The sequence below is a fragment of the Stegastes partitus genome, unplaced genomic scaffold, assembly GCF_000690725.1.
Source record: "Stegastes partitus isolate 25-593 unplaced genomic scaffold, Stegastes_partitus-1.0.2 Scaffold64, whole genome shotgun sequence".
NCBI lineage: Eukaryota > Metazoa > Chordata > Actinopteri > Pomacentridae > Stegastes > Stegastes partitus.
In genome coordinates this window covers 462,469-477,806 of record NW_007577795.1, presented here as the reverse complement: position 1 = coordinate 477,806, position 15,338 = coordinate 462,469, and the positions used below count along the sequence as shown (strand labels likewise).

Here is a 15,338-nt window from a genome sequence, read left to right as displayed (position 1 = left end):
AAATTATTCTTTAAACTTTATTTAACAGATTTTTCCTGTATTGATTACATTTAAAAATTGAAGGAAAAAAATTTACATGTTGCAAAAAAAACAAAACAACAACAACAACAACAACACATGTAATGACCCAAACTGGACATAATTACCACCTCAAAAGTCTATATTTTTACAAATAATAATTTGTTTCATCTTTACAATGTGTGGTCATAACATTAAACTGTTTTATTGTATTTAAATCAGGAAAAAAAAAAATCTGTATTTTACAGATGTTTGCCACAATTTTGTTTTACCATCTTTGCAATTTTTAAACAGCATTCCTCTATTTTGTAATATGTTTTTTCTGGCACCCTTGCAGCCACATTTTTGGTGTTTTTTACAGAACGTTCATTTTTCACTGTTTCGTTAATATGCTATATACAGTAAATATTTGATTTATATTGCAAATACGTTTTATGTTATATTCATCCATTTTTGTTTTTCTTGGACTTTGGTCATCTGTGTCCTTATCACATCCATCCAGAGTCTCATGGTGTCTATTCTCTGTGACCCTTCATCTCCACTGGGACACCAGCTGACATCACACACTCACACGCACACTCTGGACCAAGTCCCCTGAGGTTCGAGCCAACACAATGTCATTATCATCCATCGGATTGTACGTGGTCACTGCTCATTCAGTCTTGCTGACTTGCCTTTTGTGCTCAGTAATTCTTCTCACAGAAGCCCCCTGCCCCGCCCCCAGTCCGCCCTGTCCTACGCCCCCGTCTGCTGCGGCCCATCTGTAATCCCATCCCCCACCCTGCACCCCCATATCCGCCCGTCTCGCTGTGCACTTCTCCAAAACAAACCAGCTGTCTTGGCCGGTCGTGTCCCCGAGGGCGTAAACAGGTGCCGGAGGGCCGCAGGGCCTCAGCATGTGACACATGGCAGCACGCTCCTCCAGCTTCCCCTCCAACCTGCCAGCACACAGAGCAGAGTGGTGTGTTTTACAGCTGCAGGCCTGATTGTTACCACAAATAAGGAGCTGCTGATAACTTAAAGTGTAAAAACCACTGCTTTCACACCTTCTGTCTCGGTCAAACCATTACTTTGCAGTTAATGTTTGTGAAAGAAGTGATTCATAAAACTTCTGTTTTGCAACTCACTAGTGCCATTAATAAAAAAAAATATTTTTAATTTCAAAACATTGCTATGGAGTGATCATTCAGCTCAACGTGTGCAGAAAGAACCTTGACGTGCCTTTAGCAGATATAAAAATATACACTGCTGTGTAACCAAAATAGATAAAAGGAAAGGGGTCTGTCCTGCTGAGCCTAAAGCCAGCTGTATTTTTAGCACAAACTACACACTGTGCACAGAGAGGGGGACTGCTGGACGCAGGTCAACGCGCCTGTACACACATACCAAAATGGTAACCACAGGTCAATGCTACTATTCTCATATGACTGTGAACTGTCAATGGAGGCACTGACTAAAGCTTTGCACCCAGCCACCATCACCATCCTCATGTCTGTTGATTGAGGGCATTTTGCAGTCTGTAAGAAACAGTATGCAAGTTATTCTTCTTTTGTGTTTCACTCTGTAAATGGAAACCCAACAAGCTCCTTTGTGCAGAGCACTGTCAACTTTTACAACTCTTTCAAGCACCTGCTAATAAGACACCCAAGTTTGGAAACCGTGCTTGAAAGCAGTAAAGTCTTTCTTTTGAAGCTCAAAGAACAAAGGCAGTTTCACACCCTAAACTGTCCCACTATCACTCTCTCTTTCGGTGCACTGCTGCACATCTATTGTACATCTGGCACTTGACTCTTTGACACTGTGTGTGCATAAAGTAATGAGCGTGTTAAGAGGGGGGTTGCACATGCAATATGGGTGCATGTGCGTCGACGCCAGGCCATAGTTGCGGTTTAGGGGCTGAACTAAGCTGCAAGCCAAACTGCCACCTTGTTGAGCGCTGAGTTTGTACCTCTAACAAGCTGAGGCAAGTTCACCATCTTCTGCGTGCATGCATGACGTCTATCACCTTCCATCTTACAGCAGCTCCCCAGTTATTCACTCATGTGGAGACAAACAACAACCCAGTAGCAATTACTGGAAAGCCCTGTGCGGGATGCTGAATGTCAAACCTCAATCTTTTATACAATAAACACACGCAGGAATGCATCCTTATGCAACATCAGTTATGTGACTGCCAGTCAGACAATTGCAAATATGTGCATCTCTAAAAATAAAATGGAAAAAAAGAGAAGATTTTCCCTTTTTAAAGTTAAATCTAAACTTTATTACAATGTGGAGGGAGGACAGAACATCATGGCCCTTTTTGACACTATAATTATGCTACATAGATACACTGAAACTGACTCATTTAGAGGTTTTTTTTTCAGACAATTCACAAAGAAATCTAACAAAAACAATACATTTGAACTTTCTGAGAGCACTCAAATGGAATAAAGTGTTTGCTCCGTGTTGCATAACTCCCTAAATCAAGTGATCCGTGCATGAGTGTGATTGTGACAGCTTATTTAGCCACATGCAAGTTTTTTATCAGCAGGGAAAAAGGTTGGGGATTGTGCAATATGAAGGCAGCACATTTGGCCAGCTGCTCAGACTGGCCTTTCACAGGTCTGCTGTGCAGTCTGAAGCCTGAATGGAGACTCTCAGCAGCAGCTCCTGCATTTGCATTTGATGCAGACTTCTAGCAGACTTCAGTCGGCGGACTCAGCACCGCGGATGAACTTCGCAAAACTTTGCAGCTCGGAAGTTAGCGCATCTGCTGAAACGCAACGCTAAAGAGGAACTTTTGCTTTTCAGTCGAAGTGAAAAACACAGTTTGGGTGCGGTTCGGGTTGGGGTGTATTTAAAATAGCTGCGGTGTGAAGAAGTGCAGACGGAACTAGGTTTCGCGGCGGAGTGGTACTAAATCCAAAGCGCAACAGACTGCCGGTGCACAGTTCGCCGCTGAGCTCGAGCCAGACGGACCAAGTGCGCTAAAACTGCGGGCTTTGACTCCGAGATGCTCCTGTGCGCCTTTTAGGAAGCAAAACAACTCATTTTCAGCTAAATAACGCTCAGATATCCACAGTTTGGGTCGCTTTTTAGGAGCAGCTGCTCCCGTGTTTCGTCCAAACCGACGGACTTCGTGACACTGGACGGACTTAACTGAACTCAAGATGTCAATTTTGCCTTTCACTCCCCCCATCGTCAAAAGACTTCTGGGCTGGAAGAAGGGAGAGCAGAACGGCCAGGAGGAGAAGTGGTGCGAGAAGGCGGTCAAAAGTCTGGTGAAGAAGCTGAAGAAGACGGGACAGCTGGACGAACTGGAGAAAGCCATCACCACCCAGAATGTCAACACGAAGTGCATCACCATACCGAGGTAAGCGGAGTTTGAGCGCTGCCTTGACCGTTGAATCAGCATCCTAGCTAGCGTAGTTTGTTGGATTTTTCTCTTTATTTGACTGAAAACTCCCATGCGTGTCCCCTGCTCGGTATCGAGCAGCACCTTACACACGTATGGCATCAGTACGTGACTGAGAAGTTCACATTTCCTCTTCCTTTCTGGCGTCAGTGTGTCAAACTCTAGATTTCCTTCACGTTTATTATGCAGCAACATGGTGGCTGAGGTAACTGCTTAACGGGCTAACGCTGGTCCATGAGCGCAGCTAGCAGATCATCGCTCAAACATCTCCTCGGTTAGCTGCCGTGTCATCCTGCTGCCCTCATGTGCACACTTCACTTTAAGTGAACCGAAACAGTCCTCAGCAGTTTCTTGTCACCAAACTGACTTGTAACAGGAGTCGTTTTTGCTCAAAACAGGATCCAGTTTGTGCATTAACTAGCCAGCAGAGCACATGCAGTGCAAAAGCACTAATGGAGTCCAAGTTATATAACTTGGCCTTAATCTGGGACGCTTTCTAGCGTTGTTAGTGCGTGGGCGAGTCTGTGGAGCCGGGCTCTCTTCTCTCCTTTCAGTGCTTAGCTGCACAGCCTTTTGTCTATCATCACACGATTCAGAAAAAATAAGCGACACTGCCATTTGACATCAAATTACTGCTGGTAGCTTCAGTGAATCAGTTCTTTCCTGGTGAAAAGCTCTGACAGGTAAGAGCCTGCGATGTGCAGTTTGAACACAAGAGTTTCTGAAATGTGTGCATCATTTCAGTAGCACTAATGTGGCATTTAAGATTGACAGTTTTTTTCACGGCACTTTTTGATAATCAATCTTTTGTCTATCATCACATTATTCAGAACAAACAATCAACACTGCCATTTGACATCAAATTACTGCCAGCAGCTTCAGTGATTCAGGTTTGGTATAAGCAACCTCTCTCCTCCCTTGATGAGAAGCTGTCTCAAGTAAGAGCTTGTGAGGTGCTGTTTGAACGCAAACATTTCTGAAATGTGTGCATCATTTCAGTAGGAGTAATGTGGAGTTTAAGGTTACATCTGTCTACAGAATGCCATTTCTCCAGTACACGTTTGGGTACATTTTGTCCACCACATTTACAGTATACCAGTGAGAGTGCTGCTCCAAGGACAGGTCAATAAATTGAATCAGCAATAAATTTGTTAGCAGGCATTTTGAAAAAAAAAGTAATCTTTTGTCTATCAGCACTATTCACTACTGATAATCAACACTCCCATTTTGATATTTAATTGCTGCTGGCAGTTTTAGTGACTCACTTCTTTTTTGATAAAAGGCTTTGACAGGTAAGAGCTTTTAAGGTGCTGTGTGAACGTAGGAGTTTCTAAAATGTGTGCACCATTTCTGTTGGAATAATGTGGAATTTAAGATTGACAGTTTTTCCAGTGCACTTTTGGGTATGTTTACATATTTAGAGTATACCTGTGAGAGTGTTGCCCCAAACATATGTCAATGAATTATTAGCTGATCCGCAGATAATTCGCTGGCGTGCGTTTCAATAATCAATTCATCTTTTGTCTATCCTCACATTATTCGGAACAAATAATCATTACTGCCATTCGACGTCAAATTACTGCTGGTAGCTTTGGTGATGTGCTTCTGATATAAGCAGTCACTCTCCTCCTTAAAAGACTGGGACAGGGAAGATCTTGTAAGGTGCAACGTAAGCACAAATGTTTCTAAAATGTGTGTATCATTTCAATAGGAGTAATGCGGAATTTAAGATATCCATCTGCAAATTGCAATTTCTTCATCACACTTGTGGGTACATATTGTTGATCACATTTCCAGTATACCAGTGAGAATGCTGCTTTAAGGACGACTGGAAAATTAGTTCCAGTCATCTTGATAATCAAGTCACCTTTTGTCTATCATCGCAAGTGGTTGCTTCCAGTCTTTCAATTATGAGCTTTTGATGCTTTTCTGTGTCATGTATGACAAAAAAGTGGACTTGTGTGAGTTTTTGGACTGGTGAATCAATGTCTTTCAGCTGTGGGAACTGTTTTTGGCGTTTGTTAGATTAGTCAGTAATCTGAACAATCATCAGCTGCAGCCCGAAAAGAAAGTAGTGTAAATAACAGAAATACTTCTCATTGTTGTGCAAAAGAATTCAACAGCCCCGCAATCTGTACCTCCCAAAGTGGCAATAAAGTTGAATCAACACCTCTCTATAGCCGTCTCCACAGGAACTGAACATTATAATTTGTAGGATTTGCTGCAGGGTTTCATGCTAGACTCCATTGCTTTCAGTCAGGTGTAAATTGCAGGCAACGCAGCTCTTTTTTAATTTTCTACTCTTTTTGAAATAATAAGGGACTCATAGAAGCCCCAAACTTTTGCTTGCGTTCACAAAATATCGCTTGCATACTTGGGCCATTCAGATTTAATAGCACACTGTGTCAGATGAAAACTGAACCCCACACAAGGCACTCCCACATTCTTGATTGCCACAAGTGTGCATATCACAGCTTGCACAGGCCTGGGCCAGCGTTCAGACTTAAGCCTACCCGGAAAGTTAAATAATGTTTGCCATGATCCAGGTCTCATATTTCCCACCACTAATGCAGAAGGGAAGAGGCAGAGTGCATTAAGATGACCCCAGATCAGAGCTGGCTGTCAGTGTGGGCTAACAGTGTCCCTGGAGAGCTGCTGTTTCTATTAATTCTCCTACGTTCTGGCTGGCTGACAGCAGCTGCGTGCATGTTCAGGCCTGTCCATGCGGAGGTCAGCTCCTATCACTGTGACACATGAACTCCCTGATGAGGCTCATTGCTACCGCTCTTGACGACAGTTTGCAGTGATGCTGAGTGCTGAAGGAAGCAGGCACTGTGCACTGAATGAGTCAATAGTTGCATCTGGCGGTGGAATCGGAGGAATAACATATCACATATCATTGGGGGGTAATTTAAAGTAGAGTTACTGGAAAAAGGGGAAACAAACGATGTAGTCATAATATCTTAGAGGGCCAAAGATGATAATGAAATCTCAGGGCTAATGTTCTCTTGTTGGTCAAACAGAGTTAATTATGTTTAAAGGTTTTGTCCAAAGTTCTTCTAAGTTTTCCAGTCATTTTGCTTGCCAGATGGTTAAAACAGTGTGCGGAGGAGCAAGGAGGGAAAGCTAGCTGTTTTTAAAGGGCTGTGACCTGCGAGATAAAATTTAAAATAACATGACTACCTCTGGCTAGAAAGCCATGGTATCACAACATGGTGAGTTTAGTCGAGACCAAGTTATTTTTGGATGTCGGTGGTTGATGTGGGCAGTGGGGCAGCCTTTGCGTGTGTGGGCGTATGTCCCAGTGTGTTTACACTGGAGATAAAACCTACATCCCATGAAAAAACATTAGTCACAGTCACTTTGACTTAGATTCCCATTTGAAGTAGAAAACAAAGTGTATCAGGCTTTGACTATCACTTGGGCAGGGCTGTTGGTTTACTTGCCTTTCAGGTCTCTGTGGTTTTGACAATGAGCTGTTTTTACTTTTTTGAGACACAGTAGGCAAAGTGAAAGCTAAAGCTCCTATCCAAGATCAAGTCTTAGTCACTCAACAACGAGCAATTGTGGCATTGTGGTATTGACCCTCCCTCCCTCCCTTTTTTCTCTGTTTCTCCTTTTAAAATCCTCTCTTCCTGTGAGCTGTAAACTTGGGTTAGTCACAAACATTTGTGTGTAAAGTGCGTCAAGCCATGAAAGTCTACCAGTTTCCGATGGTTGAGGGGTGGATGTGAAGTGTGGTGGCCTGCAATGCTTAAACGTGACAAGATGACTAACAAATGTTTTTCCTTGTGTTGTTTAGTGACTAAGACCCTCATTTCTAAACAGAGATTGAATGTATTTCAGTTATACCTGGGTAAATCAGGAGCAAAAGAGAAATAAAGGGAGAAGTTGAAGTTGATTGGATGGGTCAACGAAGGCTCAGATTGATATTCACTTCCTTTTCCTGAGAACAGTTGGTGTTAGTTTCTTATGGCATTGGTCGTGATTGTTCCCTAACCCTAACCAAAAGGATGAAGGCCCTTTAACCTTAAGGAAGTAGCCATTTTAACCCAAACCACGAAGTTTTCCCAACATTAACCATTGAGTTATTTTAACCCAAACCCACGTCCTTTTCCTAATCTTCAGAGAACATTTTTGTGCTTAAACCTGCCCAAACTTTAACCAATGTGGTATCACATCACGACACAGTTCTCTGTTTACTCTGTTTTGTTGGAAGGCACTGCAGTCTTATGTAATTTTGCTGACAGATGAAGATTTAATTACAATCATCAAATTTTGTCATTTAATTTAGAAGAATCATTGACCACTTTTCTACTTCTGATTATTGATTAACATTTGTCTGCCAAGATTTTGACAAAAATGTGCAATAACATTAAGCTGACAGAAGACTGGCTGATGACGACCACTTTTTAAAAGAAGAAATAAACAACTCGATTCACATTCTTTCTTTTCAGAAACATTTTGGACAACTTTGGCTTTTTCATGAATGTTACAGCAGAGTGGCTTTTAGTACACTGCTGGAGACATAACAATATCAACAACAAAGCAGCTCTCAGTGCTATTTCCTCCAGTATACATACACACAACTTCTATTTACAACGAAGCATTTTACCCGTTAGGTCGGTCAATAAATTACACTTTCATTTCATTGTTTTAATGCAAACCTGAATACATAATATTAACAAAATAACAAAGAGCTTCATCTTATGACAGAACTTCACCAAAACATAAATCACATTTTCAACTCCAAGAATGCCATCTTTATTATACACTCTGCACTTGCTGTTACGGTAAAACTATTGCATTCTGCAAGTTCCTAAATTGGCCATTTCCTCAGGATACGATATTGGTTCTGTTCCTTATATTGATTGCATACACAAGACTACAGAGGCATCTTTTACAAAGAGAAGTAAGACAAGTTCTGTGTGAAAGGAACTGCTAATTAGTCATCACGAAGTACTTAGCTATTTTCATCTATCTTGGTGTTCCAACAAACACCAATATGTGCTATTATGTGACAGAATGCATCTTAACTAAAAGAATGTAGGTTATTAGTTATCTAATGTAATAAGGAATAGTAGTATTGACATTGGCCATCACTAAACATTCTTCTTAATGTAATCACCAGGCAAAGGTCTGAAGCAAACTTTTTTGAAACTGTTGTTAGACATACTGTTTTCTGCAAATACAAATTTTACACAGTGACATTGTCGGATGATTTCACCTTTTTTAATGACCGATTGATCTGTGTGTATTATTTTGATTTCTCATTTAATCATTGAGGCTATAAAACATGAAAAGTAGGTGAAAATGCACGTCCAAGTTCTGGGAGTCCAAGACATCACCTTTAAATAGTGTGTTTTGGTTAAAACAATAGGTATAAAAACACATATTTGAATTTACAATGATGGAAAACAGATAAAAGCAAAAAGTCTTCGGATTTGATTTTTTGATTAAATAATTGACTATCAAAGTTGTTGTCAGATAATTTCCTTGTGGTTTCTGTATTGACAGTATATTGTGTGAACTAATCATGAGCATTTCCAATAAATGCTGTAAAGTGTTGGACAAATTACACAGCTTCTGTAGTAACTGAAAGATTTTAGTGTGTCATTCATAGCGATAGAGATAACCGGTAGACGGCTTCACTACTTGGATTGCCTTGTGTGGGAAATGGTACTTATGACGCATACATTGTGTAAGAATCTATAACGTTCCTGTCATGTTTGAACAGACAACTTTTTAAGAGAAAGTTATGTATGGAAGCCAAACGAGCCTTAACAGAAAGATACACCCATTAATGCTACAAGTTCTGAGTCAGTAGGGTTAACCAATGGGAATGTACACTAAAATTGTGTAGAGTTTAAGTAGTGGTTAAGTGGAAGAACACTGGTGGTGTATTAAAAGAAGTTATACAAGGTGTGTGGTGCATGTATGTGGTGTGAGAGTGTTGTGTTTTTTCACAGAGCCTGGGGGAGTGGATTCCTCACTCTTACCTACCTTAACTTACACTGGGTTTGGGCCAGTGCTGGGGATTGTGTTTGTCTTGTGCACACACATCCCTCCTGGCAGCAGGACTACACTCTGATTCACACAGCTGCATGTCAGGGCAGGACGTAGTGGAGAGTCCTGAGCACAGAGGTAAAATAAGAAGATAAACTGAAAGGAAGAGAGAGATGGAAAGGAGACAGTGGAATGTCACCTTTTAAAGGACAAGAACACAGCTGTGTTTCTTTACATGTCACTTGTAAACAGAGTTGTTGAGTTTCATGGAGATATTGCAGAAAATTTAGTTTAGAGGTTATCTTTTATTGATCTGGTTAGCTTATAAGTTTTTCTGCCAAGTGCTCCACAATCATGCAGCAGTGTCTTGGTGATCTTGAACGACACAATTTATGGCTGAAAGCGAGAAGTCAAAGCCAATGGATTTACTTAGGCACCACCATAATAGTGTTTTGCTAGTTTTAGAATTCCCTTTAGATTTGGTGCTTTTGTTGAACACTTGCACATTTTGTAGAAAAGCATTTCTTTATTACTCAAAAAAGTGATAATAGTATTTCTTTTATCTCAGTACAGAAACTCAGAACAGGTTTTAATCTGTCAGGTTCTTGCTGTCATGTTTAGGGCTCTGAGAGTAAGACGGAGGCAAAATGAAAGAAAGTGTTCAAGAGATAAAGAGGGAATGCAGAGCACTGAAGAGGAGTTGGGGATTCCCACTGTTGTGTCTTGTGCTGGAAGCAACGGCTTGTCATTATAATGGGAGAATGTGGTTTTAATGAGGGGAGATGATTCATTGATGATTGACAGGAGGAGACAGTATTTTTTTTAAGTAGTGAAAACAACAAAGGATTGGAATTTGAGTGTAAAAGAGAAAGGTAAACCAGAAAGCCAACAGGGTTTAGATGAAGGAGACAGACTCTTTGGCAAGAAGCAGTGAGTTGAATTCTTAAGCTTATCAGTGAGACTGTGGTTAGTGTGGTTTGCATGCAAAAAAATAAACACACTAATGGCTTAGATAGAACTGGTTTGTTTTCCAGCAGTTCAACATCAAAAGAAGTGTGTCTGCTTGTGTCTGGGTGACAGACAGACTACATTAAAAACACACAGACAAACATTGAATCTACTGTGTCAAGTATATACAATACACACACACACAGACACGCATATACCTACACTGCTTCATACTCCATTGGCTTGAATGCCACACTTCAAGCACATGTACCGTCTCTACAGTATGGATCCTGTCTTCACCACAAGAATAATTGTGTGTGTCTGTGTGTCTATGTGTGCTAGTGCTTGTTTAAAATACCAACATTTAAAATGTATTATTTCAATGTTATGATCAAAATAATTTCATCATCACTTTAGAAATGCTAATGTTCTGTTTTGGGAGATTCTTGTTTATTCTCTCCTAATTTTCTCTCACCTTTGTCCTAATTATGTTTATGCGTGTTGAGGAGTTTGCCATCTCCTTTTTACACAAGCACACACACTGTCTCTCATTCACTTAGACAGCTTTCATGTCAAGTATCACACCTGAGTCATCCGAGACAGCGTTGTTCAACAGGGACACGGTACAAGACAGGTCACAGAGAGTTTATGTGTGTTGTCTGTCTGTGTGTGGTTGGCTGCTCTAATGATGGTAATGAGTTGCCCTCCTCAGCTGGGTTCAGAATTCCTGTCATTGTTTGATTTGTTTGACAGAGACTACTGTGAGTCAAGACAGATACATACACTAAGTGTCTTTGTGTGTGTGTGTGTGTGTGTGTGTGTGTGTGTGTGTGTGTGTGTGTGTGTCTGTGTGTGTGTGTGTGTAGACACGAGTACCGGTGTTACAGTGTTTGCATCGTTGTAACTGAAGTGTTTTGACCTTGAAAAACTTCAGCAGCTTCACCTAGCTACTGCTGCTGGGCCGTTATTTTTATGTTAAGTCGCATAGTGATTGTGACATTTTTGTTGCTGATATTTTTTGTGTTTAAATGAATAACAATTATTTTAAAGACACTTGACAAAGTGATATATGAAACAGTTTGTTGACAATTTATTGGAAGGGTTTAATTGCGCTGAAATCTCATTTAGTTCAGTGTGATAAACTTTGAGATATGTATGCTGTATTTTCACACTTGGAAAACATCCATAGCATTCAGGCTGCCCAACTTAAAAGAAGATTTAATGTCATTGTACATGTTGCTGTATGTAGGTGTTTGTGTGTGTGTGTGTGCATGTGTGTGGTTAGTCAGCTCAGAGGAATGCTCCTTCTGCCTGCCGGGGCCTTGAGGAGGGCGTGGGCTGCTGTTTGGTTTGCGGCTTGCACCGCGGGTGGAGGGGTTAGAGACAGCTCTGCCTCGACTTGGCCCTGGCCGTCTCACTATCTGCGGGGGAGTGCACATGCACAAGGCAGAAACACACACACACACGTTCACCAGACAACAAATGTGCCTTTGTGCTCCACTGGCTGCTACCGCCGCCGCTGCTGCTGCTGCTGCTTCATGTGCTGGACTACAGCTGGATATGTGTGGGAAAACAACTTGATGTGTAGGAGCAGAGGTTCAAAAAGGGAAAGAGAGATTAATTTTCAGACATGAGTACAACTGAAAGTCTTAAAATACTAAAACTGAGATATAGATCGCCAAGGAGGTTGGTAAAAGTTTGCTGTGAGGATAAGCAGCATCCCTCGCTGAAGATGCCTCAGTGGTTCAGGACTTAATAAAAACATCATCAGGTGACTCAATAAAAGCCCAGAAACAGGAGTTTTTGTTGGCCACCGGTTAAAAAAACATGTGTTGAGCATTTATTGTATTAGGTTTGTGAGACTGAAACGATGGATTAGAGCACCACTTTAGTCTAGTAAAAGAACCAGAAAGGTAAGTCAAGCTAAGAGCTCCCTAGACACTTTACTGTCGAGGACACCCGATATAGTGACACATGAGACTGTGGATTGCAATCTGATAAGATTTTGAGCTGAAGAACCACATCTGTGGGTAGTTTGTAGGTATTTGGTGTAGAATTTCTCGAGTGTGTCGCATAATGTGTAATACATATTACAGCATCCATTCTTATATAGTCTCTCAGCAGCCAAACACAAGGCATATTCAACCATTTCTTACTTTGCCTGGATTGCTAGGAACCCTGGGTGCTCAGGTTTCCTCCCACTGTTCGGAAACCCTTAGGTTGGGTGAAGCTGAGAATAGTTTCTAAGATGTGAATATTTTTATCTACATGTGTTCACCACGTAACAGACTGCTGACTTGTCTGATGTAGGGCTTGGTTTCAGTTTCATAAACTTGTTCTTTGATAAGATAGTTCAGAATCTAAATCCAAATTTTGCCTTTTAAAGGCTGTTTTATTCTTGCATGTTTGGTTATGTTCAGATATTTGAAAACTTTGGCTTATCTTGTTAAATGGAAAACAATTTTAATGGAAAACATTGTCTCTGTTTCTCAACCCAGTAGCTCACATCAGCACTAGGACTGGAAAATTATAAATAAGTGAATTGCTAGGTGTACTCTCCCTCACTCCCAGTGCATGTCAGAATAGGCTCCAGTCCCCACAATGCCAAATACATAAACAGTTTGTGTAGTGTTGCAACTGAGAGAAACATTCATACCTGTTCACCAGAAGAAAGTTGTTAACATTAACATTTGTGGTTAAAGTTTTATAGCAAATGAAATCTACAATTCGAATTCAATCTAAAAAAAAATCTCAATTTTAAATGCAAGTGTTTTGTGAAGCGCAGTTGTTTATAGACACTGTCTGAGTAATAAATAAGTGATGGTTGTGTATTTGGGGAAAAAAGTGAAAAATTCAAACAGTAACAGTTGTGAAATCACTCAACATTAAAAATTCACTTTGTGGAATATCACATCCAGGTGGAGGTTGATGCAATGAGAGGTGTCTGTTTAAAAGAATGAACTAACAATCATTTCACTGGACCAGTCGACCTGCCTACATTGTGCTCTGCAGTAAGAAAAAAACTTTACTGGACTGCAGACCGTGGAGAAATTTATTGATGACTTGCATCTGGAATAGTCTCAGTCATTCATCATTTATGTTCAAGAAAGAAATGTTCTCCGCTCATTGACGATTTGCAGTAAAACTAATGGTTCCCAGTCTTCCATCATCTCCCCGTTTTTTGAGTCCAGACTCTGTTATTTGTCGTCTAGCCTGGCCGGTCGTCTGTCTGCTGGTTTCATATTTCACATTAGGCCCTCCTTCACTGGTCCCAGCACACTTCAACCCTATGATATCACCTATGGGCCACAGTCAGGCTTGTTTTTTTTCTCACACTCTATTCTTGTTCCCCCCCACCCCCCTCCACCTTTGTTAGAATAAGAGAAGTCTGATGGCTTTTCCAGAGAGAGTGGGAGGTGTGTGCGTGTGGAATATGTTTCACTGCTGTTGGAATGCATTCACAGTCCAGCATTTGTGCACTTGATCAGTTGTTGGTCCACAAAGAGGAAAGATTTATGTAACACTTGAAATTTAAAAAGCCTGATTGACAAAAAGAAATGGTTTAAATAGTGCTAACCGGCCATGTAAAACTCAGAAGAATCACATGGAAGTCAAACTTTTTCCTTTTCTTTTTTTTTTCTTAATTAATTGTTAGTCTTGTCTTAATTTTGCCCCAAATCGCCAAGATGTTCTGTTTGATGTCACAAAACACAATGTAAACTCTTGTGAAGATTCTTGTCCCACTAAATCTGTGGAGTTTTTCTCAACTGACAATGGGTTAGGTAATCTGAAGCAATGCAACCATGAGACCGTACTATGTAATAAGTAGGTTTGGATGATATGAGGATGTATAAAGTGAGATAATAAGAGATTTGGTTGTACCTTATCTAAGAGGACAGTCATCCCTGTAGTTTACTGGCTCTGCTATTACAAGAAGAAAAGTATTAATAACTAACAGAATATGCAGGATATTGGCCTCTGATATGCCTTAGGTCACTGATATACTTGCTTTTTACTCAAACGTATGCTTCGACAACAGCTGCGGTGCTGACACCATTGCTCACGTGCTTGTGCATGTTGTGTTTATCTGGAAGATTAAAGATATATCCACGAGGGGCAGATTACAACCTAATCATCCCTGACCATATGCAGACTGTCTTCCTTTTCACTTTTGTGTAACATAAGCAGAAACCATGTCGACATTCAAGGAGGTTACAGCCTTGTAGCTCTTTGAGACAAGAGCAGAGAAAATAGCTATGTCAGACATGTATGAGTTTCTCTTCAGAACTTTATGGCATTGATGTTGTGATCCAGAGCTGCTGCTGCTGACTTCACTTACTAGTATTGGCTGCTCAAGTAGTCTTCTCAATTACATCTTGCAGACACTTAGCATTGATTTCTCGGGACATGCACAACCAACAGTCCCAAGAAACACAGGACATGTAAGGTAGTCATGGAGCAAATGCAAACACCGTTAAAAACAAAGTGACCTAAAAACTTATGAATCTGTTACTCTGAACTATTCTTCCTGGATTATTTAATTGTCTTACTGGTATCCAAAACAACACGCCCCATCACAGCCCCAAATATTGTTTGGGAGAGGAGCAGGACAAAGAGAGCCTGCAGAGAGGATGTGTGCGGCGAGAACTCAGACTGTAACTGTCTTTATTTTTCTAATTATGTAATGTTCTGTGTAATTATGCAGTTGCAGATTTTTAAATGGTGGCTCAACAAAGGATTAACCTGAGAGAACAAGAACAGCACCTACGCAGCAGATGAAACACTTTCAAAGAAAATGAATTCACCAACAATGCAAAACTTGAGCAGATGGAAAAATAATATTTATAAAATGAATTGAACTTCACCGATTAGTGAAGTAGCTGAGCGTCTGAAGGTTACTGCAGCCATTTCTACAGAATTAGTGAATGATTTGTCTCTTCACATGTTGTTGTTGGAGAACAGCAACACT

The 15,338-nt window shown here is 40.7% G+C and overlaps 1 protein-coding gene across 1 annotated transcript in view; it reads left to right on the top strand.

The window, feature by feature from the left end:
• Positions 1–2,692: 2,692 nt before the first annotated feature.
• The window catches only part of smad3a (SMAD family member 3a), a 32,380-nt gene continuing 19,734 nt past the window's right edge, over positions 2,693–15,338 (top strand). Inside the window, exon 1 of the mRNA XM_008276051.1 lies at positions 2,693–3,373. Coding sequence (XP_008274273.1) covers positions 3,171–3,373 — 203 coding nt within the window. The 5' untranslated portion in view covers positions 2,693–3,170. The remainder of the gene's footprint in view (positions 3,374–15,338) is intronic.